General features: G+C 38.1%; 1 protein-coding gene across 3 annotated transcripts in view; it reads left to right on the forward strand.

The window, feature by feature from the left end:
- Positions 1 to 27,013, forward strand: part of LOC114031396 (synaptotagmin-like protein 3) — a 95,184-nt gene that overhangs the window by 5,361 nt on the left and 62,810 nt on the right. Inside the window, exons 2-4 of one of the 3 annotated variants that reach the window (XM_027846455.1) lie at positions 3,754 to 4,152; positions 9,145 to 9,878; positions 14,242 to 14,460. In XM_027846455.1, the coding sequence (XP_027702256.1) occupies positions 9,769 to 9,878; positions 14,242 to 14,460 (329 nt within the window). In that variant the 5' untranslated portion in view covers positions 3,754 to 4,152; positions 9,145 to 9,768. The remainder of the gene's footprint in view (positions 1 to 3,753; positions 4,153 to 9,144; positions 9,879 to 14,241; positions 14,461 to 27,013) is intronic. The other 2 variants (XM_027846457.1, XM_027846456.1) reach the window with 2 other exon arrangements.

Raw genomic sequence — 27,013 nt, forward strand, 5'->3', positions numbered from 1 at the left:
ATAAAATGCCATGAAGTTCAAAGGGGAGACATGCCTGTTCCTCATGAGGATTAGGAAAGGCTTCATAGATGAAGTGCCGAATGACAGACAGAAATGGAATGGGGGAGTATACCGGGCTGAGTGGCAATATATCGCCCTTATTCTGACAGTTTATAAACAAAGAGCCATCTTTTTTGTGTGTGGATGTGGCACTGTGGATATGCTAAGACTATATCATACATTTTGAGTCATTTTTCTAGTTTTGGCTATTAATTTGTTTGTATCAATCTATTCTACTATTTGGTTCCCTTTCTGACCCCATGCTACCATTCCAGGGAGCCACAGGCTCACAAGAGAAAAGTGTAGCTTTGCTCTTCAGCAACCTCTAAGTCTTTTCCCTTGGTGGTTGAAGTAGCCAAGATAGAACTATAAGTCTAAGGAACTATATAGGTCCCTGGGGAGGGCAGAGAAATACCAGTGGGAAAAGGGAGATGTCATAACTATTTATGGGCTCAGGTGCAGATATTTTGTAATTTTTTGTTTGGTTAAATAAAGCCTATCCTATGTTCAATGTCACTAGCCTGAGAACATAACGTAGAAACTGGAGGTCTGTTGTTTTTTTTTTGTTTGTTTGTTTTTTTGTTAGTGGAACTCCATATAAGCCAAATTCTTAGGTTTTTAGGGGAAATCATGAATAAGGATAAAATGAGACAAATTCAGATGTTCTCAGGGAAGACCCTAAGTGGGAAAATGAGCCAAGAGATGTTTATCTGAACCTAGTTTATATGAACTCAGAGCTACAGTTCTCAGTCATTTAAAAAGATCTATTCTTTTTCACAGAATAGATTCAAAAAAGATTCAAAGATCTATGAAATTCTATCATGATCAGTGATTTATTTGCAGCATCTGGACATTTAGCCACCCCTAGCTTGATAAACTTGGATCACACCTTTCTGTCCTGATGTTGCTTCATAACACATTGATACAACCTCACAGCCCAAAAACTCAGTATTCTTAAAAGTGGTCTGAATCTAGCAGAGTTTATCAGACACTAAAATTACCTATCTAATAGACTGCCATTTCATGAACTGGTTGTAATTGTCTCGAACGTTGTGCTGAGTTCTGGGTGCTCTCTGTAGGAAAGATGCTTATCAACTAGAGATTGTTCTGAGGGATGCAGTCAAAATGATAATAATAATTAGCTACCATTTACGTAGTGGCAGCTAGGTAGCACAGTAGGTAAAATACCAGACCTGGAGTCAGGAAGACTCCTCTTTCTGAGTTCAAATCCAGCCTCAGATACTTATTAGCTGTGTGACCCTGGGTAAGTCATTAACTCTGTTTGCTTCAGTTCTTCATCTGTAAAATGAACTGAAGAAGGAAATAGCAAACCACTCTATTGTTTTTGCTAAGAAAACTTCAGATGAGGTCATGAAGAGTTGGACAAGATTGAAGATTCAACAAGAAATTTATAGTTAAAAAAATTTTATATTTACGTATATTTATAATTATATGCGGTATTTATATAGTACTTCCTGGATGCCAGATACCATGCTAAGAACTTTACAAATATTATCTCATTTGAATCTCACAACAGCCCTGGGAGTAGGGGCCATTTTGCCTTTGAGGAAACTGAGGCAAACAGAGGTTAAGTGACTTGCTTAAGGTCAAACAGCTAGTAAGTGTCTGATGCTGCATTTGATCTTGGGTCTTCCTGACTCCAAGCCCAGTACACTCACCACTGTACCATCTTGCTGCAGATCTTGAATTTGTGCTGTAAGGTGATTAGTTGAAGCATCCTGATGAAAAGAAGACTCAGGGGGAACACAAAAAAACCTGTCTTCAAGTCATTGAAGTGCAGTCATGTGGAAAAGAGATTAAATTTGTTCTACTTGGTCCCTTAGGTTAAACTAGGAACACTAGGTGGAAATCAGAGAGAGACAAATTAAGGCTTGGTGTCAGAGAAAACTTCTTAACATTTAGAGCTTCCTCAGGACACAGTGAGTTCCCTGTTATTAGAGGTCTTCGAGCTAAATCTGTGTAACTGCTGTGTCAGTATGTTGTGGAGGGTTTTTTTTTTCCAGGTGTGAGCTGGAGTAGATGGACCTTGAATTCCCTTCCAGTTGTAAGAAGTAACAGGTGGTGTCTTTTAAAGATGACCCGAGTCATCTGAAAACCAATTTATAGTTGACCATTGGTTCATAAGGGCACTAAAAAGACTACAGAGTGACATAGGAATCCAAGAGCACTGTCCATCTTGGGTGAAGCATTAGCTTAGTTCCACTCAGCTCCACAATGTGGGCACTAGGGTCTAACTAGCACTCATTGCAAAGCTCCTTAAAAGAAGCTTTTGCTATTGGATTTAACAGGACCAATTGGAGGTAGGTCTTCTCAGCCTTAAATTGGCCGTGGGCCTCCTCAAATCATTTGGACTCTACTACTTTCTTGTAGATGTCTCTTCCTCTCTGTCTGCTTCCCCCACCTTACCACGGGCCTTCATTATTACCCATTTATGCTTATACAACAGTCTTTGAATCAGTTTTGTGACTTCCACCTCCTGTCTATTCTTTGCATCACTTGCTAAATTAATCTTCCTTATACAAAACATATACAAAAACTGATCATGGCATTTCCCTGCTCAAAACCCTTCAATGGCCTCCTATGACTTGCTAAATAAAAGTCAAGCATCTTAGACTGTCATTCAAAACCTTTACAAGCTGACACTACCCTACCCTAATAGGCTTATCTCATGGTATTCCCCTTTGCATAATCTATGCTTTAGCCAAACTGGACAACTCACTCTCCCTTGTATACACTGCCCCCACCCATGCCTTCCTGTTTCTACACCTTTGCACATGCTGTTTGTACTCTATGTCCAGAATGTCTTCCCCCACATCTCTGTTGAAATTTTGCCCATTTTTTAAAGTCCAGCTCAAATGTTACCTCTTTGACAAAGCTTTTCCTGTTTCTCTTCTATCTCACAGCCTGTCAGGATTGCTCTTTCTCCCAAGAACCTCACACAGGATTCCATGCCTCTTTTATATCCCTATGTATTATACTGTATTATACTTACTTGGGAACGTGTTTATAAACTCATCTGTCAGGTAGTCCTATGAATATTGTAGTTTATCAGAAAGAGCCACATAAAGTTAATAGTGGCTCTTTAGTGATACTGTGGGCATCTGGAACCTCCCAAGCATGTCAGAACCATGTGTCAATGCACCTGCCTACTTTTTTTTTTTGAGGCATCATTTTTACAATGATTTGACCTTCATGGACTGAATAGTTTTATGTAGAATCTTTGTCCACTTATCTTTTAAATTTTATATCATTGATAAATTTTGTTTGATACCTCATGTAAAATTCTTGTGTGCTCCCAATTGAATCTTTCACAATATATTGTATAATCACCAAAAGTAGTTTAGTAAAGCAACTGAGTGATTATGACCAATGATAGTCTTATAGTTTAATAGTTTTCCACAAGTACAACTTTTGCTCTGTTTGCCACAGGGATGAGACGGAACAGTAAATAATAATTCTAGTACTTTTGGTACCTGGGGATTTCAGGAAGAGACCTTAGATTCTTTCTCTTAAGACCCCATGATACTACTCATGGTGGGAAGATAGAATCTTAGGAACACCCTAAGGCTACTTCTGGGGAAGCCACTGCTATAACAGGGTGGGCTGGGCAGGGAGGAGCACATCTGTACTTCAGAAAAGCCTCACGATCATCAGAGCTGGGATATGCCAACGTGTGCTTTTCTTACACTACAGGTGACCTTTGTGGAGCCATTCCCAGTCTGGTATTTGGAGGAGTGGCGCATTTCCCAGAAAACCTATCCTTAACCTGATGAGAGAGATGTCAGGCTAAGGACAGAGTGCTGAAGGAAGCTGAGGCAAGGATCATCTCCTCCAACCTAAGATGCAACAAGACTGTGCCTTGACTGCAGCAGAGGGTCACTAAGCTCTGGACGACCCGTACAGCAGTAGGATCGTTGTATGTGGGTGTAGGGTGGAGGTGGCAATGCTAGTGCTACAGATAGAGGGAGTCATATTACAAAGTCAAAAAAGGATCAAAAAAGGTACAGGAGAAATACTGGTGGGAAACGTCATCCCACCCCTAAGACGTCAGGTGTCCTAGAGCAAAGTTGATCTACTCTAGCTATGATTCAGGTATGAGGTGGTACTCAAGTTGTTTTAATTTGCATTTCTCTGACTGTTAGCAATCTTGAATACTTCTAAAGTATTTTTTGATAGTTTTGTGTGCTTCTTTTGAGAGCTATTTGTTAACATTCTTTTATCACTTAACTATTAGGGAATGACTCTTAATGTTTTGGATTTATGGCAATTCTGAATGCATTTTGGATTATAAATTTTTATCAGTCATGTTCTGGGCAAAGATTTCCCCCATTCCGTGTTTCCCTTAGTATTCTAGCTGTGTTTCTTTATGTTTATATAATTGAAATATTCTATTTTTATGTTATGATATTCAATATGTCAGTGCTAGTTTTAAATTCATACCCATCCATATTTCTGGAGGATATAACCTATTCTCTCATTTTTAGAGGTATTTCTTTCTATATTTAACATAAATATGACATGAAGAATACAATGCTGAACTTGGATGGAATACTTAAGTTTTGAAAAACATTTTACATAATCTCATTTGATCCTCACAACCACCATATGATGTAGGTACAATTGAATTGCTATTATTTTCCTCATTTTACTGATGAGGAATCTAAATCAAAAGAATTAAGTAACTTGTCTAGATTGATGCAAATAGTGTCAGAATCAGGGTTTGAACCCAGGTCTCATCTCACAGAAAAAATAGAGACCACCATCTTATCTATTCTATAACTCAAAATCCAATAAAATTATCCCCTACTCTTTCCTTCTTTATTTCAGTTTCTAGACAGGATCAAGACCTCTCTGCCCTTTATCTAATTCCCACTCATCTCCCCCAGCAGCTTGTCCCCTCTCTCTCATTTTTAATCTCACCATCTATTAATTCCTCCCCTGATGTCTACAAATATAGCTAGGTTTCTCTTATCCTGAAAAACAAAACCCCCTCAAAACCTTCATTTGCCATCCCTCCAAGCAAATGTCTTAAGTCTACAGCAAAATTCCTAGAAAAAGCCCTCTGTGTTGTCTATTTCTTTCCTCTCAATCATTTCTCAGCCCCTTGCTATCTGGCTTCTGACCTCACCACTATACTATATTCTCCATTGGACCAAGAGGTCCAAATGACCTCTTAACTGCTAAATCTGATGGTTTATTTTCAGTCCTCAAACTCTTGGACTCTTTGCAACATATGATATTATTGAATACCTCTTCCTTCAGGACACATCTCTTCCCTAGGTTTTTGTGAAATTTCCCTCTTTTGGCTTTCCTTCTATCTGATTGTTCCTTCTCAGAATCTTTGCAGAATCATTATCCATAGCCAGATACTCAAGTAGGGGTGGCCTCCAATGGCTTTGTCCTAGGGTTTTTTTTTTCTATACTGTTTCTTTCAATAATCTCATCAAGTCTCATGGATTCAATTATCTCTTTGCAAGACTCCCAGATCTATATATTCAGCCCTAGTCTCTTTCCTAAGTTCCATTCCCAAATCACCAATTGCCTGTTGGATATCTCCAACTAGATATCCCATGTGTATCTCCAGTTCAAAATGCACCAAATGGAACTCTTAAAATCTTTTCCTCTAAATCCACCCCTTCTCCAAACCTCCTCGTTTCTATTGAGGGCAATACCATCTTTTCACTTAGGTCTACTTGAAGAGGCTATTCTAAAATCTATTATGTTTCAACTAAATATAGAAAATCAGGAGTTTTGAGCATGACTAGGTATAAAGTAATAATGGACATTGATCTTATTAAAAGAACCAAACTGGGAAACTACATTATACTAAAAGCACTAGAGAAAATGAAATGATATCCATATTAAATATGTATGGGTAGGGACTGGATCTATGATTTCATTGGTATATGTAACTCCCAAGTGAAGAAATTTCCTCTACCAATGCAGGTCAGCACCTTCTCTGCAACATATAATCTAAGAACTTTACCTAGAGCACCGAGAGGTTCTAATATTATTATATATTCACTAAATGCCATTTTCCCCTGCTATGAAATAATGTTTTCAGCTCATTTTTCATTTGCAGAAACTAAGATATATATATAGAGAGAGAGACACACAAGCATATATACACATATATACGTACATACACATATGTGGAGAGAAGGAGAAAGAAAGAAGGGGGAGCAGTGTGGCTTAATGTATAGAGTCCCCATCTAGGAGTTGAAAGGGAAGAAAGGAGAAGGGAATAAGTGCTCGTGTGTGTGTGTGTGTGTGTGCTTGTGTGCGCGCACGTGCGCGCCTGTGTAGTGCCTACTATGTTCTAGGCACTGTGCTAATCACTTTACAAATATCTCTTTTGATTCTCACAACTTTGCAAAGTAGTTACTTTTATTATCCCCATTTTAGAGTTAAGAAAACTGAGGCAAACAGATGTTAAGTGACTTGCCAGAGTCACACAGATAGTAAGTGTCTGAGGCTGGATTTGAGCTCAGGTCTTCCTGACTCCAGTTGGAGTACAGAAGGCTTCAGTTCAAATCCTGACTTTTGGACCCTCTGGACTTTGTAACCCTGGGCAAGTCACTTAACCTCTCAATGCCTCAGGCAACTCTCTAGGTCTCTAAGGTGCAGAATAGTTACAGAGCTACAGGGGCAGAAATTCCCTACGCCAGCGAAATAACAGGCCCATATGTGTGCACATACATATACATACATGTTTTCTATGTATATATGTACATGGATGAATATTCTGTAAAGGCGATTGAAAAGCAGTGCCATGGGAGAACCAGAGCAGAGAAGTGGCACAAAATCCCAGGGAAGAGAGAATATCCCAATGTATGGGGAGCTCAACAGTGCCAAATGCTGCAATGTTCAAGGAAGATGAGGACTGAGAATAAGCCATCAGAATTATCCTTTAATGGGGGCAGCTAAGTGGCGCAGTGGATAGAGCACCGGCCCTGAAGTCAGGAAGACCTGAGTTCAAATCCAGCCTCAGACCAAACACTTGACACTTACTAGCTGTGTGACCCTGGGCAAGTCACTTAACCCCAATTGCCTAAAAAAAAAAAAAAGAAAAGAAAAAAAGAAGAATTATCCTTTAAGAAATCATTGTCATACACAGAGCACCATTCTGGGTTTCCCAAAAGTTACCTCAGATTCTATGCATTTGTAGGTCAAAATTTTCTCCAAAGCATACTCCTCAGCATCTACCAATACATTTTAGTTTTACCGGTGGGCCATAGTACTTACTTAGTTTACAGTATTTCAATTAAACAGCAGTGTTTAATTAATTAAATCACTGTACATTCCTTTAATATACCTTGGACTTGAGTGTACCTCTATAGGAATTAAGGGTCAGATATCTAAAAATGAAGAATAAATGAATAAACAAATGAAAGAATGATGAAACATTGATTAAGTGATGGCAATGTGCCAAGTCCTGCACTGAACATTGAGAATACAAATACAAAAAATGAAGACAATCTTTGTCCTTAAGGGACTTCTATTTTGCAGTCCTCAACTCGAGTCTCATCTTCAGGGATATTTGTGCCTCATCCATTTGTTGGAGATTCTGTGCTTAGACAACCTTTCCTAGGTGGAGAGGACCAGAGCTCTCCTCAAACAGAATTCTCAGCCAATGTCTATGAAACTCACTATTCTCCTCAGCCAGGCTTCATCAGAAAGTACAAAAAGAGCTAGAGACAGGAGGCTGAGATCAGACTTCTTTGAACCCCTTTTGGAACTCTTTTATCAACTGCTCCTTTTCAGCTCTGAATTTAACTAAACTGTCCTCTACCTCTTCCCCAGGGAATTTTATTCCAGCTGTGTCTTATAACTGATGGTCAGAAACTTATGTTAATTCTTAGGTCTTGCCAGACCCCTCTTGCCCATCCCCCAGCTGAGGTAAATCTCCCCAGAACTCTACCGCCTCAAACGAACAAAGGGATCGAGAGGCACTATAGTAAAGAAACTACTTTATCCTCATCCCAGAAGCCTCTCTGTTCTCTGTAAAATAGCAACAATTGTGCTGGTTGTTTAATTCTGAAATGTTTTTGTTCTTAGTCCTATACCCTTCGTAAAACTTCCCCTCCGTCTCCCCCATTATAATGACTGGGAGTTCCTTGAGAGAAGGGACTGCTTTTGCCTTGTATCCCCAGAACTTGACACAGTGCCTGGCACACAGTAGCCATTTAATAAATGCTAGTTGAATGACTGGGGACACAACATGTAAACGGATAATTATTTGCATGGTCATTTGAGAAAGGAGAGAGCACAAAAGGATCTAATGTATTTATTTTGCTAGATAAGGTCTCTGGAATAAATGCTTATTTGCAGCAAATGCATCTGATGAAATGAATTAATTAGCCTACATTTGTCTACTGTACTGTGAACGAACTAAATGTCTTTTTGGCTTTATTTTAAGAGGGGATAGGAAAGGACGGAAGGGGATGTGGGTGAGAAGTTGCTTGAAAAGATAATGAGCAGAATATGGGCAAAACCTTTTATCTAGTCCCAACAGAAATAAGAAAGGCATGATTCATATGACAGCCTGCAAAAACTATGAAAGCCCATGAATAATTGATAGAATTGCCAGATGAAGATGGCTCCTTGCCAACTTGTGCCTCTTAATATCTCTATATCCTCAACTCCCAGTTGGGACAACTTTGATTAAAAAATTATTTTAGTAACAAATATTAAATTCAACAAATATTTTATTAAGTATCTGCTATGTACAAAGCTTATTACAGTATTGTCTGATATGTTGGTATAATAATTGAGTAACCGGTTAAGAATATTTCTTTTCTAATTCCTAATAAACAAAGTTCAGGAAGGATAATATTTTATACAGATCTCTATACTTGGCTATTAAGGTCTCAGCATACACATTCATGGAATTAAAATTTGAGTAATCTATTGTTCATTAAAATATGGGATCATCTATTTAATACTTCTGAAAATTCATAGCAGCAAATCAGAAAAAAGTTCCATCTTTGTGCATAACATTTCAACCTTTGTTCAGTAAGGCTTTGGTTATTCTAGGTAAAGAAAAATGAGAGAAAAAAATGTTTTTTCTTTGTTTTCTTATAGGTCTTGAACCAGATTACCTTTTTATTTACATGACAACTGCTATAGACTCCTAAAAGAGTTGGAAGGTCATCTAGAGGTCATCTAGCCTAATCTCCCACCTCATGCAGGTCTACTGTTCATATCATCCCTGACACGGTTGGTTAGTCTTTGCCATCCACGGGGAGCTCAATGAAGTATTTCAAGTAAAACAAGCTATTTGTATTGTTTTTTTTTCTTCAAATATCCCTTAGTTTGCAGATTGCTTTTTGCCTGATAAAATATCTATCTGGGACCACACCTTACCTTTGGAACCACCTCCCCAAGGTGGACGTGTTTTTGTCTTTGAAAGATGACCAGTGAAAACACTCACCAGGTGGCAGAGAAGTTTTGGAAATAATGACTTAAGCAGAGACAAACTCTTGATGTTTTCCCCTCCCAAAGAGCGTGACACAGTGAGAAAAAAAAAAAGAACAAAAAACAAAGAACAAAACCACAATCACCAATGAAATAAGAGAGGTTAGCTCTTTCAAGAACTCTTAGTCACTATTCTTCGGAGGCATCGAAGCCAAAGTAATAGGGGAAGCTGTTTGGTGGAATGAGGTAAAACTAACCAAATTCAGGACCTGGTAAATAAAGGAAAAGAAGATGACTCAAGAAGTCAATCTGAATTCCCTCAAGGAACTGGAACGTGAGATGGTACTTCAGGTGTTGTACCGAGATCAGATGGTGCAAAAGGTTGAGGAGGAGAGGATAAGGTATGTCGACATTTGAGCACGTCATGGTTTTGTTTTCTCTGTCTTGGTGTCACCCTTTTTATTGCATTTTTTTCTCTTCTGCTACTCTTAGAGAAACCAACAAGTGGGTGGGTTACTTGGAGAAGTAGCCTCTGAGAAAGTCCATAGGCTGAAGGAGTTGGGGTAGAGGTCACCATCCCTGTCCATCTGAGATCAAAAGTGGACAGGAAGCTAGGGACCTGTCTTTCTTAGTCATTTTCAAATGATGCTTTGCTCTAACAAATGTTGCTTCACTGACTGGGGGTATCCTTCAATATACTCCAAAGGGCAAGTACCCTATAGTTAAGGACTTTTCACTCCAGTATTTGGTGACAGAATTGGGAATTTGTTGGTTAAAGGTGCAAAACTGCTTGATGCTGAGTAGGCTGCCAGCTCAGGTGATGAGATGCCAATATATGCCGATAAACAAGCTCACACCCAGTTTGTCAGCCCAAAGTCCGTATCTCCTCATTTTTGTGGCAGTGCGTAGCTTCTGGATTTGGGGGAGATAGAGGCTTATTTATATATGCGCCCAACACTTATCTTTCCACATAACCACCAGCCAATAAGAGGAGCTAATATAGTTGACAGTTTGTGGACTTGCCTTCTCAGTTTTTAGTTTTCTCTTTGTTTATAGGGCTCAGTTAAAGGGAAATGTTGGGGATTTTATGCATTTAGAGCTGAAAGGAACCTTAGAGGTCATCTGATCTAATCTTCTCATTTTACAGATGAAGCAGCTGAGTCCCAGAGAGGTTAAGTAAGTTGCTCAAAGACACTGATCTAGTGAGTGAAAGAGGCAGGGCACAAACCCAGGGCTGACTCCAGAGTCATTGATCTTCCTACTACATTATGTTCTTAAGAGTTTAAGGAGTTTTAAACCTTGGGAATTCTTCATTTTACACATGGGAAAACTGAAGCCCGGAGATGAGGCCCAATAACCTCTTCTTTGCTGACATCTTTAAATAATTTTTGCATTTGAGTTTGCATTTGAATTGTAAGGACAAAAAGCTGGAGCAGCAGTAAGAAGGGATTAAGTGAATGTGAAGAAATGACCTTTTCTTAAAAATTGCTGATCTGCCCTTCAAAGAGGTCATTCTGTGCACTCTTTTGTCCATTTGACTGAGTAGCAAGGCTTAGGAATGGGGGTAGGGGAATGGTCAATGAAATGAGCAAGCAGCCTGGAGACATTACTTAAAATATAAATGTAGACAATTTTTTTTCATGTTTCTTGCCCCTCTCTCTGCTTTCTAGAACGAAGGACATTATTACATGTAAATCTCTTTGATCTGTAAAGAGGAATTAGAAAAGAATTATTACTAGAAACTGCTTCCATCTTTCTGTCACTATAAACATTTTCCCACTATTTAACAAACACTATCGTTTAATAAGGCCATGTTAATATATATTTAAACTATGCCCACATTTGTCAAGTACTTCAAAGTTACAAAGTGCTTTTTTTATACATATATGTACATTATCCATCTGGACCCTCACCTTGGCTCCCATCAGATAGATAGCACAAATATTATTAGCCCCATCTCGAAGATTTGGAAACTTAGATTATGAGAGATGAAATAGCTTGCCCAAACCATACGGCCTGTATATCCTGGAATTGGAACTCCTGTCTGTAGATTCTCTGACCTTTCTACTCATAACTGAATAGATGTGGGATTTTATGTATGTGTGAATATGTATGCATATACATGCTGGCTTTTCAGACAAACCCAGTATTATGCTGGTGCTTTGTGCTTTTCTTAATGCTTTTGAAAGAGATGTGGTATTAAACAGGGGGAGACACAATGAATCCTTTCTTCATTAGGTTAAGTGGCAGAAGTTTTAGACTATGTCAATACAATAAAAAATATGAAGAAAGAAACCTACTTATAATGTCATTGCAGAATCTGACTACTCAGAGAAGGGGTATTTAAATTTTCTGGTTATCTGGAAGCCATCCAGAGAACCATTTTCATTTCAATTCTTACTGTTGAAAAACCTTCCAAATGCATTCATAGATTTTTCTGCATCAGTGAGTAGAGTGACTGGAGAAGATCAGGTCTTCTTTCATCATCAAGGAGCTGTCAGTGACTTGGAGCCATTTTTCTGAACAGTAGTTCTCATCATCTAGTCATATAGATAGCCATAGGAGGAAAGGAATCATAGAATCCTAGAATGGTGGGACTGGAAAGAATCCCTTTTTAAAATATATTTTTATTGATATCTTTTATTTTTACATAATCTAATTTCCCAATGTATCCTCCTCCTTTCCCATCCAGAGAAGTATCCTTTATAATAGAAAAGAAGGGGGAAAAAGTTCACAAAAACTAACCAGCATAATGACAGAGTCTGACATTATATGTAGTGCATACCCATAATCCCCCACTTCTGTGGGGGAAGTACCTTCTCATATCTTTGCATTGAGGCCAAGCTAGACCATTATAATTTTGCAGCATTCAGTTTCAATTGTTTGATTTTTATTCTTTCCACTTGCCATACACATTGTAATAGACATTGTGTATATTATTTTCCTGGTTCTGCTTCCTTCATTTCGCCATCAGTTAATTTTCATGTTAGTCTTTCTGCGCTTCTCTCTATCATGTTCATTATCTCTTACAGCACATTAATGTTTCATTCCATTCATCTATCATTGATAGGCATCTACTTTGCTTTCTAGAAGTAGTCTTAGAGATTACCCAGCTTAGTCCCCTCATTTTTCAAACAACAAAACTGAGACCTAAAATGAAGAAAATTGTTCACAGAATGTCCCAACCCCAGTACATCATCAGGGGGAAATTTTTCTTAAAGAAATTCCCAATATGAGCTTGTTTTCTTGTGATTTTTTTTCTGGGTTCCTTAAGGCTCTTATACCTTCCTTAAAGATAGTGCTTGACATGTAGCACTATATAAATGCTTATTCCCTTCTCCATTGTCTTTATTTATCTTTTTCATGACTCTAGCACAAGCCCAGCCCTTTGACAGTGTAGCAGAGTGGAAAGGGAGATGAAATCAGCAAGCTTTGGGGTGATACTTGTATTACCTTCCTCATGGGGTTTTGGGAAGGAAAACATTTTGTATGCTATATAAATAGAAGCTGTTATCATTTGTCCTGGCCTTTTGATTTCATTGATGTAGGGAGGTTCCCTCTACCAATGCAAATCAGCAACTGTTTCTTCAATTTAGGGATAAATTGAAATAAATTCATCACCTATTAAGCAGTCTCTCCAGGGTTAGGCAAGCTGGTCATGGGATGACACAATAGACTTCAAAGATCTCGCCTTCTCTGATAGAGTCTAATAGTTTGCAAATAACTTGGTTAACCAATCTGGACTGCTTATCCATCAACGAAGCACAGTGCATTTCCCAGAAGTGTGACTTGAACCCAGGTCTTTCTGACTCAGAGCCCAATTTTCTATCATACAGTGTTGCTTCTTTAAGATAATATTAGATACCTAATAAATATTTGATAGAATGAGAAGGTTTGAAGTATGCTAGGCTTAAGTGTTTTGGATAACAATAAAAAAAGTTTCAGACCAAATTACCCATAAAATAGAGATAATAGTAATTGTGCTCTCTATTTTATAAGCTTATTATAAGAAAAAACATCACTGTAAGCTAAAAAGCATTGTAAATTCTCATTATTAGGGAACTTAGAGAATCGAAAATTTGTCCTTCCCTTGAGACTTAATACTACCTTTTTTCCCCATGTCTTTCCTGCTTTTCTTTCTCACTACTTTATTTTGGGGGTGGTAGTGGTGGAATTACTATTATATATTATTATACATTGCAGTAATATATTATATTATGTAATACATATCATTATATGTATATGGAATATATTATATGATATTATATGCGGTATAATTATGCAACACATATTTTACGTGTAACTGTAACATGTTGTATTATATAAGCATATTATATGCATTATGATATATTTAATACATATTCTACACATACATGTGATATATTATATAAATACATTATGATATGTACCACATGTATTATAACATGAAACACGTGCTTATATGTATATGTAGTAATTATGTTATTACGTGCATTATAATTTGTTATAATATGCTATGCATTTTATACATGTGTATTCTTATATAATTATATTATTATAACATGTAACATATTAATTGTAATGTTATTAAGATGTTTTATGATTAATTAATTGATTAAGATTAATATTATTAAGAATATATTATACTATATTACTACTGTAATCCAATGTGCCTTGTTTGGAGGGAGTGAGAATGGAACAAAATTACCCTGTGGAGACAGGATTGAGGGGTAATGTCAACTTGTGCTAAATTATGTTTTGTCATTTGGTCCCATGGGTTCACAGGAAGCTGAAATTGCACCTGCAGGATCTTCGATGGAGACCAGCGAAGAACACAAATCAGGAATACAAAGAGAAGTTCTGCGCACGGTGCCAGAAATCTCTGGGCTTGGTGATAAACCGAGGAGGTGTATGCCAGGGCTGCAGCCATCGAGTATGTTCCGAGTGTCGGGTCTTCCTGAGGAAAACCTACATGTGGAAATGCACTGTCTGCTTCGCTGATGGGTGAGCAGTCCAGATTGGTTAACCAAATTATTTGCAAACTAGCAGTTGTTGCTATGCTTACCAAGTCTATTTGACATAAAGCTGGGAGGGGCAGCTAACATTGGACAACGAAATCAGTGATATCCAAGAGATCTTGACAGTTTGTCATGATGGGTCATATTTAATAAAACAAACTTCATTAGGAATGTGTAAAGTTCTACTCTTAGGTTTAAAAAAAACCCAATTGCACAAGGCCTCTCTGGAGGAAGCATGGCAAAAGAAGGTTTCTTATAATCTCTTGATCTGGAGATTTTAGTGAACCTCAAGCTCAGTGTGAGTCACCAATATAATAAAGTGGCCAAAAATTCTCATGTGACCTTAGGCTGTATTAACAGAGACAGTGTCCAGAATAAGAGAGGTGATCACCCAACTATACTCAGCCCAGGTAGGACCACATCTGGAATTCTATTCTGGGCAACCTGGAGTGTGTCTAGAAGAGGGTGACCAGGAGAACAAAAAAATCTGCGCCTCATATTACATTAAGATCGCATGAAGGAATTTGCAGGTCTGTAAGTAAGTAGACTTGTTAGAGATTTTGTAGAAAGCATTACCGTGCAGGTATAGTTAGATTCTGGAACACCTTCGATGTTCTTTTCACTTCTGTAATCCTATGATAATAAAGGATGAAGAAAATCAAACTTGAAAATTATGGTCACTTACAGAAGTTTTGTCATTAGATCATGAGCTTCTTGAGGGCAGGGACCATCTTTTGCCTCTTTTCATATTCTCAATGTATAGCACAGTGTCTCGGGCACATGGTAGGTGCTTAATCAATGTTTGTTGACTGTCAAATTATTAAACAGAGTGTAGGCTAAAAGTCTTTTACCCAGGGCTACTGATTTCTTTAGGTTGCTTGGATTTCTTAGTTCCTCAGTTTAGCTCTTCTGTAAAATGGTGTTAATTTAGGACCACCCTATTTCAGGACAAGGAGATATGACTTTACACAAGACATGCTTGAATTGGGCTACCTTTATGCCTCTATCTTGTCTCGGCACAGAGACAGAGGGTACCGTGTGTAAGTTCTTTTCCTTAGTCATAGCAAAACCACATCTTGGGATCCATCTGTGGATTAGTTCCTCCTTCTCTTCCTTTCACTTTGTGCGGTTCCTGTTCCTCTAGATCCTTTAATGACCCTAAAGGGGTTGGAAAAGATCACCGCAGAAGGAGCTGGAAACAAGCACTTCTTTTCCAAGTGTTCCTAACACATCTGCCATGGGTAGCACTCAGGTCTCACTGACTTCAGTTCCAACTCTCTAGCCACTGGACCTCCTAATTGCTTTGTGGTCCCAAGGCACGGGGAACATCCATTAAATGATAACTAACATTTGTAGAGAGCTTTAAAATATATGTTACCTCATCTGAACTTCATAACAACTTTGTGAGGTAGGGGCTATTATTTTTCCCATTTTACAGATGAGGAACCCAAGGCTGAGAGAGGTTAAATAACTTGCCCAGAATCATATAGAGAGTATCTAAGAAAAGATCTAAATTCAGGAATTCCTGACTCCAAATCTAGGACTCTTTGCACTGCACCATTTAGCTGTCTAATGTTGTAATAGAAACTTTATCAGGTGAAAAACACAACTAAATGGAAGGGGAATTAACATTACATTCATATGAACATACACTAGAGCAGAGTTTCTGAACTTTTTTTGTATCATAGACCTTTTTGGCAATCAGGTAAAGCCTATAAATGGAAATTTCCCACCAGACAATTTCATGGACCCTCTAAAATTTTTTTGTGGGGCTTGGAGCATATAAACCCCAGATTAAGAGCCCCTGAATTAGAGGGAAGTTGGCTGTTTTCTTGGAGATTAGACTCTATCAGGAAAGGAGAGATCTTTGAAATCTATTGTGTCATCCCATGACCAGCCTGCCTAACCCTGGAGACATTGCTTAATTGTTCATGAATTTATTTCGGCCACAGCAGCTCAGAAGAGGATGCACCTCTGTCCTCATCCCCAGTGGGGAAATCACAGAGCTTGTATTTGGCCCCCCACCAGACAAGTTCATGTACTCCCTGAAATCTTGGGGGAGACCCCTTGGGGCTTGTGGGCCCCAAGTTAAGGAGCCCTTGCATTAGAAGAAAGTTGCCTATTTTCTGGGAAGATTAGACTCTACCAGGGAGGAGATCTTTGGAGTCTATGGTACAAATTTTAGCATTTCAGCTTCAGTACCTCACAAGCTCTGTGATTTCCCCTCTGTGAATAAGGACAGAGACTTCATCCTTTTTGCACCTTCATGAGCTGCTGTGATCAAAATAAACTGTCTCCTGGGGTGCAGTCTCTCTAGGTCTAGGCAGACTGGTCGTGGGTTGACAGAATTCTCCTGTGTTGCAAGCCCATTCAAGCTTTTCCAGCTTGGAAAGATCTGCCGGGGCTTTGGATCCACTTTAAGGACCCAGAGGGACATTCCAGACACAATCTGATATTAGGGCAGACTGCAAGCAGAGACGCAGAATGCCAGAGTTGGAAGAGGCCTCAAAGATCACCCTGGCACAAGCTCTTAGGCTCATAGAGTAGGTGAGGACATTAGAGGCCACTCATTTTCTTTTTTCCACATTTATTATTTTTTTAAAAAAAATCTGAACTTGACAGGGATCAAATAAGAAGAGCATTTATATATACAAAATAGAACAGAAAAAGAGGACTGCACATGGAGCTGCAAATCTGAGTAACATACAGCTTGTTGACTTCTTTTTCTGTCTATAATAAATTCTTTTATTGTTGTTTTCTTGTTTTATGTTTTATGTATTCTTTTAAAGGCTTTTTAAATTTTATTTTTTTTCAATGAACAAAAATATTTTTTCTCTTCTCCATTCTCTCCTCCCATTAAAAAAAAACCCCTTGTGACAAATAAGCATAGTCAAGCGAAACACATTTCTACATGAGTCATATCCAAATATATATCTCATTATGTACCTTAAGTCCATCACTTCTCTTTCAGGAGGTAAATAGCCAACTTCCTCATCAGTCCTCTGGAATCCTTGTTGCAGTGGATCATTTTTAAGTCTCTCGAAAGTTGTTTGTGTTTATAATGTTGTTGTTATTGTATACATTGTTCTGGTTCTGCTTACTTCACCCTGCATCAATTCTACAAGTCTTCTCAGATTTCCTTGAAACTGCCCCTTTCATCATTTATTACAACACAATAGTACATCATTACATTCATCTATCACAATTTTTTTCAGTCATTCCCCAATTGATGGGCACCTCCTTAGTCTTAACATGTTATTTTCAAAATTGATTTGCTTGTTTGTTTCTTACTCATTTTCCCTCTGCTCTCATTTATACATTTGAAAAATACTTCAACACCCTTCTTTTCTAACTTTGTTTTATTTTGTTAACCCTATCACTAGCCCTCTCTCCTCTTCCCACTTCCCCTTCCAAAAAAATTGAAAAAATCAAAGCCCATGTATCAAATATGCATTTTCAAGCAAAACAAAATCTCAGATTTTTGATGTATGAAAAATATACCTTGAATTCATCACCTCTCTGTCAGGAACCAACCCCATCACTTCACAGATGAGGAAACTAAAGCCCAAGGAAGAGATATGACTTCCCCAAGATCATACAGGATATAAGTGGAAAAGTAGTGATTTGAATCCAGGCCTTCTGACATGAAATCCATCACTCTTATCATGAACTATAATGACTTTTATAGATGAAGAAGCTAAAATCCTAAGCAATTTGCCTAAGGTCACCTAGGTTCTAAGTGTGTGTTAAGGGATGCCCTGAAAACATGATTTGTAAACACAAAGGCTGATGAAGCTTCATTACATCTTGTTTCTAAGATGTAATGTAAGATGATTGTAAGATGACTTGGGCAAGTCACTTAATCTTGATCAGTTTCCTCATCCATCAAATGAGCTGGAGAAGGAAAATGGCAGACCACTTCAGTATCTTTGCCAAGAAGACCCCAAATGGGGTCACAAAAAATCATCTGGACACAACTGAACAAAAACAAATGACCTTTAACAATTCATGTTTCTATTGCATTGTAAGTGCAAAGCGCTTTACTTACATTATGTCATTTGATCCTTGCAATAACTCTGTAAGGCAGGCTGTAGTTAATCTTCACCTACAGATGAGGAAACTGAGGCTCTGAGAAGTTGAATAATTCACCTAGTATCACAAAGATACAAAGTTTCTGAGGTTGTATTTGAACTGAGGTCTCTTGACTCTACGTCTAGCATTCAAGTCACTATACCATATTGCTTCTTATGTAGCACAGCTACCCCTCTACATCTCACATTTCTTGGATTTGGTTAAGTTATTAAAGCCCTTTGTGCTTTAATAAACACAACAGAGCCCAAACTAATATGGGCAAACGGGGCTTTGGCACGCATTGGAATGGGATTGGAGGAAGGAATGAGCTTTTTGTCTAGGAGGTACATTTCCTTACCATGAGAAACTCCCATCTCCTAAGAACATCTTAATCCCCATATTTCACTTCCTGTTCCTCCGGAAAGTTGGCACAGAATTGGTCCCAAAGGATTCTGTGGGGGAGAGTCTCCATCTCCCAGCACAACTGTACCCAAGGTAGTACTGTCCCTTCTGCTCCACCTCTAATGTTTCATGTAAAAAACTGCCTTATAGGGTTATTGTAAGGATCAAATGACATAATGTAGGTAAAGTACCTCTCTGTCCCAACTCATTTTTTCCCAGATTCTATTTCAGCTAGTCAAGTATCTATTGAAGGAAAAACAAAGTTATTGTTGTAGGACAAGTCTATGAGAAGGACTTGTATTGAATGGCAGGCTGGTCTTTGCTCTGAAGAAAATATATAGAGATTCTTAAGAATCTAACCAAGATGGCAGAGGGAAAGCAGTGACTTGTTTGAGCTCTCCCCCCAAACCCTTCCAAATACCTATAAAAAATGACTCTAAACAAATTCTAAAGTAGCAGAACCCACAAAAAGACAGAGTGAAACAAATTTCCAGCGAAAGACAGCCTGGATGGTTGATCTGAAAGGTATATCGCACTGGGCGGGAAGAGGAGTGCAGTTCTGCGTGGGTGCGCAGGCTGCGCAGGCCACAGCAAAACTGGAGCTCAAAAGGGATTTTGAGAAGCAAGTAAGAGAAGTAGAGGAAAAACTGAGAGTTTTGCAAGAAAATCATGAAAAACAAGTCAACAGCTTGCTAAAGGAGACCCAAAAAAACGCTGAAGAAAATAACACCTTAAAAAATAGCCTAACCCAAATGGCAAAACAGGTCCAAAACGTCAATGAGGAGAAGAATGCCTTAAAAAACAAAATTGGCCAAATGGAAAACGAAGTCCAAAAGCTCACTGAAGAAAATACTTCCTTAAAAATTAGAATGGAGCAATTAGTGCTAGTGACTTTATGAGAAATCAAGACACTGTAAAACAAATTCAAAAGAATGAAAAAATAGAAAACAATGTGAAATATCTCATTGGAAAAACAACTGACCTGGAAAATAGATCCAGGAGAGAGAATTTAAAAAATTATTGGACTATCTGAAAGCCATGATCAAAAAAAGAGCCTAGACATCATCTTTCAAGAAATGATCAAGGAAAACTGCCCTGATATTTTAGAACCAGAGGGCAAAATAGAAATTGAAAGAATCCACCCATCACTGCCTGAAAAAGATCCCCAAAGGAAAACTCCTAGGAATATTGTAGCCAAATTCCAGAGTTCCCAGGTCAAGGAGAAAATATTACAAGCAGCCAGAAAGAAACAATTCAAGTATTGTGGAAACACAATCAGGATAACACAAGTTTTAGCTGCTTCTGCATTAAGGGACTGCAGGGCGTGGAATATAATATTCTGGAGGGCAAAGGAGATAGGATTACAACCAAGAATCACCTACTCAGCAAAACTGAGTATAATCCTGCAGGGGAGAAAATGGTCATTCAGTAAAATAGAGGACTTTCAAGCATTCTTGATGAAAAGATCAGAGCTGAATAGAAAATTTGATTTTCAAATACAAGACTCAAGTGGAACATGACGAGGTAAACAGGAAAGAAAAAATCATAAGAGACTTATTAAGGTTGAACTGTTTACATTCCTGCATGGAAAGATGATATTTGTAACTCATGAGACCTTTGTCAGTATTAGGGTAGTTGGAGGGGAACAAATTATATGTACATATATGTAGATATAGTTAGATAGAGGGCACAGGGTGAGCTAAAAATGAAGGGGTCATATCTGGAGAATAAAATTAAGGGGTGAGAGAGGATTATACTAGGAGAAGGAGAAAGGGAGAGGTAGAACGGGCTCTTACAGTGGAGGGGAAATGGGGGAAGGTGAGAGAGAAAGAGTGAACCTTATTCTCATAGAATTTGACTTGAGGAGGGAATAACACACACACTCAATTGGGTATGGAAATCTGTCTTACCCTACAGGAAAATGGGGGGGGGAAGGGGACAAGGGAGTAGGGGGATAATAGAGAGGAGGGCAGATTGGGAAAGGGGGTAATCAGAAGCAAGTACTTCTGAGGAGGGTCAGGGTCAAAATAGAGAATAGAATAAATGGGGGGGTGAGATAGGATTAAGGGAAATAGAGTTAGTTTTTCACAGCATGTCTACTATGGAAGTGTTTTACATAATTGCACATATATAACCTATATTTAGTTGCTTGCGTTATCAATGAGGGTGGGTGGGGAGGGAGGAAGGGAGAAAATTTGGAACCCAAAGTTTTAAAAACACATGTTTAAAAAAAGTTTTCACATGCAACTGGGAAATACAAAATACAGGAAATGGGGTACAGAAATCCAGCCTGCCCTACAGGAAAATTGAAGGGGAAGGGGATAAGAGAAGGGGGGGAGAGATAGAAGGGAAGGCAGACTAGGGGAAGGGGTGTTCAGAATGCATGCTATCTTGGGGTGAGGGGAGGGGCAAGATGGGGTGAAAATTTGGAACTCAAAATCTTGTGGAAGTAAATGTTGAAAACAAAAAAATAAATAAAAATTACCATAATGTAAAAAAAAATCCTAGGTAGGCTCCATTCTCCCTTGGCCGTGAGGTCCAGGTCCCAGGAGTTCTGTTCACCCCAGCTTACTGGCCACTCCCATTTAGATCTCCTTAGGCCCCCCCTCCAGTCACCCCAAACTACTTGGCCACTCCTAGATCCCTCCCACAGGCTCTCTGTGGACCATTAGGTCCATCTTGTCTCCATTAAGATGCTCTGATTCTTAAAATCTAGCCACTGCTTAGATTCTTAAAATCTAGCTACTACTGGGATTCTTATAATCTAGCCAAGGCTCTGATTCTTATAATCTAGCCACTGCTTGCCCATGTTCAGACTCCTTAACAGTCTGCCCAATATGATGGATGTTCTAATAAACCTATCTTTGACTGAAAAAAAAATATATAGTTCCACTGGATAATGTTGAGAATAGGAGTTTTTTTTCTTTTTTTTTTTAATAGGAGTTTTTAACCTAGGGTCTATGAACCAGATTTAAAATATATGTATATAACTGTGTTTCAATCTAACTCATTTACCTTATAATCCTAAGTATTTAATTTTATGAATTTAAAAATATTACTCAGAGAAAATGTCCTCAAGGGTCAATAGACAGTCAGAGGGATCTGTGATATAAAAAATTCTAAGAAACCTTGGTTAAGAAGGATTTCAACTCATTTTTCCTTTTCAGGTACTAAAAGGTACTTTATCTTTTGAGGCTGAATATCATAGACCTTGAAGAGTAGAGTGTCAGATAACACTTAGGGATGGTTTTTTTTTTTGCTCCTCAGAGTTGATATGCTGAAATCAAAACTGGATAGCTGGGTGAGGCAATCTCCCAGGAAGGCTGCCGTTTTGAAATCTTTATACTTGGGCTTAGATGTCATTAAAGCTTTATCCTCCTAGTACATGAGATGTGATTTCTAAAACCCCAACTTCCTTATTTTGAAATAAAACTTTTCAAAATACACAAGATAGTGTAATACTAATAGTAAACTTACAGAGGTGCTGCTTTTGAAGGAGAAATGTGTCCATTTCAATTATTTACTCATAGGCCTTTTTTTAAACATATGACAAAATATTTATAAAATCATAGAATGTTATAACTAAGTGGGAAGTTGTGTGATTATCCCATACAATCCCCTCATTTTAGAAAAAAGGAAATTTGTTCCTAGTAGACTTTGCATACTTTGTTTGGACTTTGAGAGAATTTTTTAAAATTCCTTTTTAAAATTAATTTATTTTGATTTATCAACAATCACTTCCATAAACTTTTGAGTTTTAAATTTTTCTCCACCTCCCTCCCTGCCTCCCTCCCCAAGATGGCCTGCAATCTGATATAGGCTATACATATACATTCCTATTAAACATATTTTCGCATTAGTGATGTTGTAAGGAAGAATTAGAACCAATAGGAGGAACTACAGGAAAGAGAAAACAAAACAAAACAGAAGGAAAAAATAGCAAATAGTGTGCTTTAATCTGCATTCAAACTCCATAGTTCTTTCTTTGGATGTGGATAGCATTTTCCATCAAGAGACCTTTGGATAAGTCTTAGATCCTTGTATTGCTGAGAAGGGCTACGTCTATCAACGTTAGTCATCGCACAATGTGGTTGTTACTATGTACAACGTTCTCCTGGTTCTGCTCACTTCACTCAGTATCAGTCCATACAAGTCTGAAAGAATTTTTTAAAAAAATCATTGAAGGATAAAGTTAAAACTTTTAAAAGCTTTGTAATATTTGGTATCTGCTGCTATTTTATATTAATATGCTCCTTATCATGACTGGCAAAAAGTCTCCTGGTGAGTCTCACCATCATCCCTTTCCTTTAATTCTGTGTCTTTCCCTTCTCTGGGCTGTTTGCTTTCAGGACAGGGGTCCTGGTGTCAGTTGTAGGATGAGGAGAAACATATGAAAAAAATTTAAAAATTATAACTGCAAGGGTAGCACTAATAAAAAAAACCTATAACTTTAAAATTGCCTACGAATAGCAAACTTAGACTGTGTCTATAAATTTTAATCACAGTGTTCAGAACAGAGCTAGAAACCAGAGGAGATGCCAAAGAAAGAGAAGGCCCTCAAAAAAACACACAACCTGTTTAGGAAGAGAAAACTAATATATAGGAAAAAAGCAAATCAATGAATTGCTGAGCTATGAGATGCTGACTGGGAGGGCTGCAGGAATCCAGAAAAAGGAAGGATCAGTGTCAACTTTAATAACTGGAAAAGGTTTTGTGGAGGAGGAACTCAAGTTCATCCTTGAAAGATGGACGAGATCTAGATTTACCAAGGTAGGAGGCAGGTTGGTATGAAGAATGACATTTTGGGTTAGGGGAAGAACATGAGCAAAGGCATAGCAATAAAAATGAGCTTGGTGTGTGGAGGGGTCCTTGAATAGAGTTGTCTGACTAGGGCAGAGGTTGCAGGCTGGGGAGGAGTGGGACGTAAGGTTAGATCGATACTGGGGGGAGGCAGAGGGAAGTAGATCATGGAAAGTCTTGAAAGCCAGGTAGAAGTTTTTGGACTCCAAGCAATTGGGAGCTACTATAGGGTCTTTTTTTTTTTTAAACTGTATGATCTTAAGCAGGGAAATGACATGGTAGAAGCAGTTGATGTTTGGATAACTAAAATAATTAGTCCAATTAGTATTATAAATATCAGCCCAGAGTATAGGACAGAATTAGAAGGGCAGTTGGTAGTTCACTGAATAGTAGTAATAGAAGTAGTGTGACATCATTGATAGAAGGCTAGACTCGGAGGCAGAAAGGACTGGATTAGGATCTTGCATCAGATACTTGTTAGCTATGGGACTTTGGGGAACTCAATCTCTGAGCCTCAGTTTCCTTATTTCTAAAATAGGGATAATAATAGTACCTCCCTCTCACCATTATTGGGAAGATCAAATGAATTAACATATATAAAATGCTTTGCAAACCTTAGAGTATTATATAAATGCTAGCCATGAAGATGATGAAGATGATGATGATGATGAAAATGATGATGATGAGTTTTAGTATCGTAAAGCAGATATCCTCAAATACAGCATAGATTGACTGCATATTTGTTACAAGGATTTTGTTTTTCTTTTTGTCCCCTCCAGTAGAGGGAAATAGAAAGGAGAGAAAATAAATGTTTGCTCATTGAAAAAAAATAACTTTAAAATGATGGAATTGGATAGCTAGGGAGTAGAGGCAACAGGAGTCAACCACACAAGAGGTCTGGGAGTGAAAAAGGAGAAACTGAATGGCTAGTTTTTGAAATTTGCTTTTCTGTCCTGGTCCAAAGTAGACTGAATTTATGACCCCAGATACCTGAAAGTTTTCTTTTTAATTTTGTTTCCCTCTGGTATTTATCAGAAATACTATTAGAAGGCTATTCAAGTGAAGGAGTCCTAACAAATTGTGAGACTCAGCACAAAATTTTTGGCCCTGAGTTGTAATTAATAAGAAATTTCATAAAGCGGAGGTAAGAGGGATAGGGCAGGACAAAGCAGAAAAGGTCCCTGATAACTGTTACTGATGGTGAGTGAGGGTTGGGAATGAGGAGAGGAGGAAAAGGAAGAAGAGGAAAAGGAGGAAAGGAAATTGAAATTTTTGAAAGTAGTGTTGTATATGCCAGGTCATCAGGGAATGGGCCTGGATTTCTAGGAAGCTGATCAATTCTGAAAGTGAGCAGGGAATTTGGGTCCCTTCCGAACCTGATTTGGGATGACTTCAGAGGTTTCAAACTAGAAAGGATTCCTTTGGCTTTTCTAAAAGCAGAGTAGAAACAAACTTTCAGATTAGTCCCTAAAGCAAATTGGTCTCCTACTATTCTTTGAGATTGGGGATTAACTACTCAAATTATTGACAAATATTTATTAAGTCCCTGTCGTGTGACCAGCACTATACTAGATACTAATGACACAAAGACAAAAATGAAATAGTTCCTGCTCTCAAGAAGCTTCCATTCTATTGATGGACTTAGGTCTAGAGCTGCACTTTTGGGGACTGAACCAGAACTGTATTGATCTTAGTGGAGTAACATATTTGGGTTCAAGAAACTGTGATCAATGGTATAGATAGTGAAAAAGATACATTATAGAATTTGATTCTCTGGCTTTCATCTTCTGATCTTCCAAGCAGAGAGACCCTTCAGATTTTCCCCCAATGTCATAATTTCCTCACAAAACTCTCAACATCTTCACAATGAAAAGTGTGTGGTTCTTACATATTTCAAAAGACCATTTCTAATTGACCTCTTAGAGAGAAGTTGCTAGACATACCAGCATTTTCCATAATACATCCATTCCTTTTAAGTTAATTAATATTAACTGACGTTTATCTAATGCTTTCTCATTTACAAAGTACTCTCTACACATTAAACTAGATGCTATTATTGTCCCTATTCACAGATAAGGCAACTTAGACTTTGAGAGGTTAAATAATTCATGCAGTCACATAGTTATTAAATGTGAGAGGCAGGATTCAAACCCAGGTCCTCCTGATTCCAACTCTAGCTATCTTTTTCCTACACCCTACTGCCTCTCCATTCAGATTCAGAGGGATTCCCTTCTTTAGCTTTTGGCAGATTTCACCTTCTTCCTTAGCTCCATTTTCCCATATAATTAAGTAAAGATACCTAAAGAGATACAGGGAGTGGGGGGTGGGGGGAAATAGTCATTCCCAGAAGTATCTTGCTAAGGAGTGACTTTTCAAAAGCCTGCCTGCTGACAGAAGGCAGAGTGACTAAGAGAGGTGGAATTGTGTCTTCACATCTGATACAGCTGAGTAAAGCTATATCCCTGGTGTCAAATAGAAGACAATTGTCAAATTTACTGCAGAATGTTCTCTTGTCAGCTTGAGAAAAATAGCTTCTTTATCTTTATCTTATTTCTCTAGCTCCTGCCATAGTTACCGGATTTTAATCATAACAACCAGTTATTTTCCCCTACAAACTATTGATATCGTATTAACTGATCTGGGGGTGGGGAAAAACTTAGTTAATTTTAAAACAAGGAAACCGACTTAGATGTAAGATAATTTAGCATGAGATCGTTGTCCAAATATGTATGCAATCAAAATTATTTTGGTTGCTAATCATTGATTGCAAATTAGTATGTGCCTTTCCATGTGGGATATAAAAGAGGCATGTGGCTCCATTTTACAGTGTTCTATCATGTTGAAAAGCTTTTGGTGTTTGAACCACACTAATGAGGCAGACCAGCTGGTGTTTAGGGCTTCCTAGCTGCTAGAATATTAGTCAAAGAGCAACCCATAGTCAGGATGCATAATATTTTTTCAAGCTTTTAAAGAATGCCAGCTCTGCAGACCCAGGTTCCTCACTCTTGTCCAGTAAATGATGAGACTATTTTATGGAACTGTAGGGATGAAATGCTGAGTCTTCCTGCTGTGCAAAACAGGGAGGTGATGTTTTAAGTGCTTGCCAACAGCAGTAATTTCATATGTATAATAAAAATATTGCTCTATGAACATTTTTGGTTCAGTGTTTGGCAATGGTCATACTCTGGAATTCATGTTTCTGCTAGAGGACCTTCATTCATTTTTTAGAAAATAGTTGCTGAATAAAATTTATAAAGGGCTTTTCA

Source organism: Vombatus ursinus, unplaced genomic scaffold, assembly GCF_900497805.2.
Source record: "Vombatus ursinus unplaced genomic scaffold, bare-nosed wombat genome assembly UNPS02015175.1, whole genome shotgun sequence".
Taxonomy (NCBI): Eukaryota; Metazoa; Chordata; class Mammalia; order Diprotodontia; family Vombatidae; genus Vombatus; species Vombatus ursinus.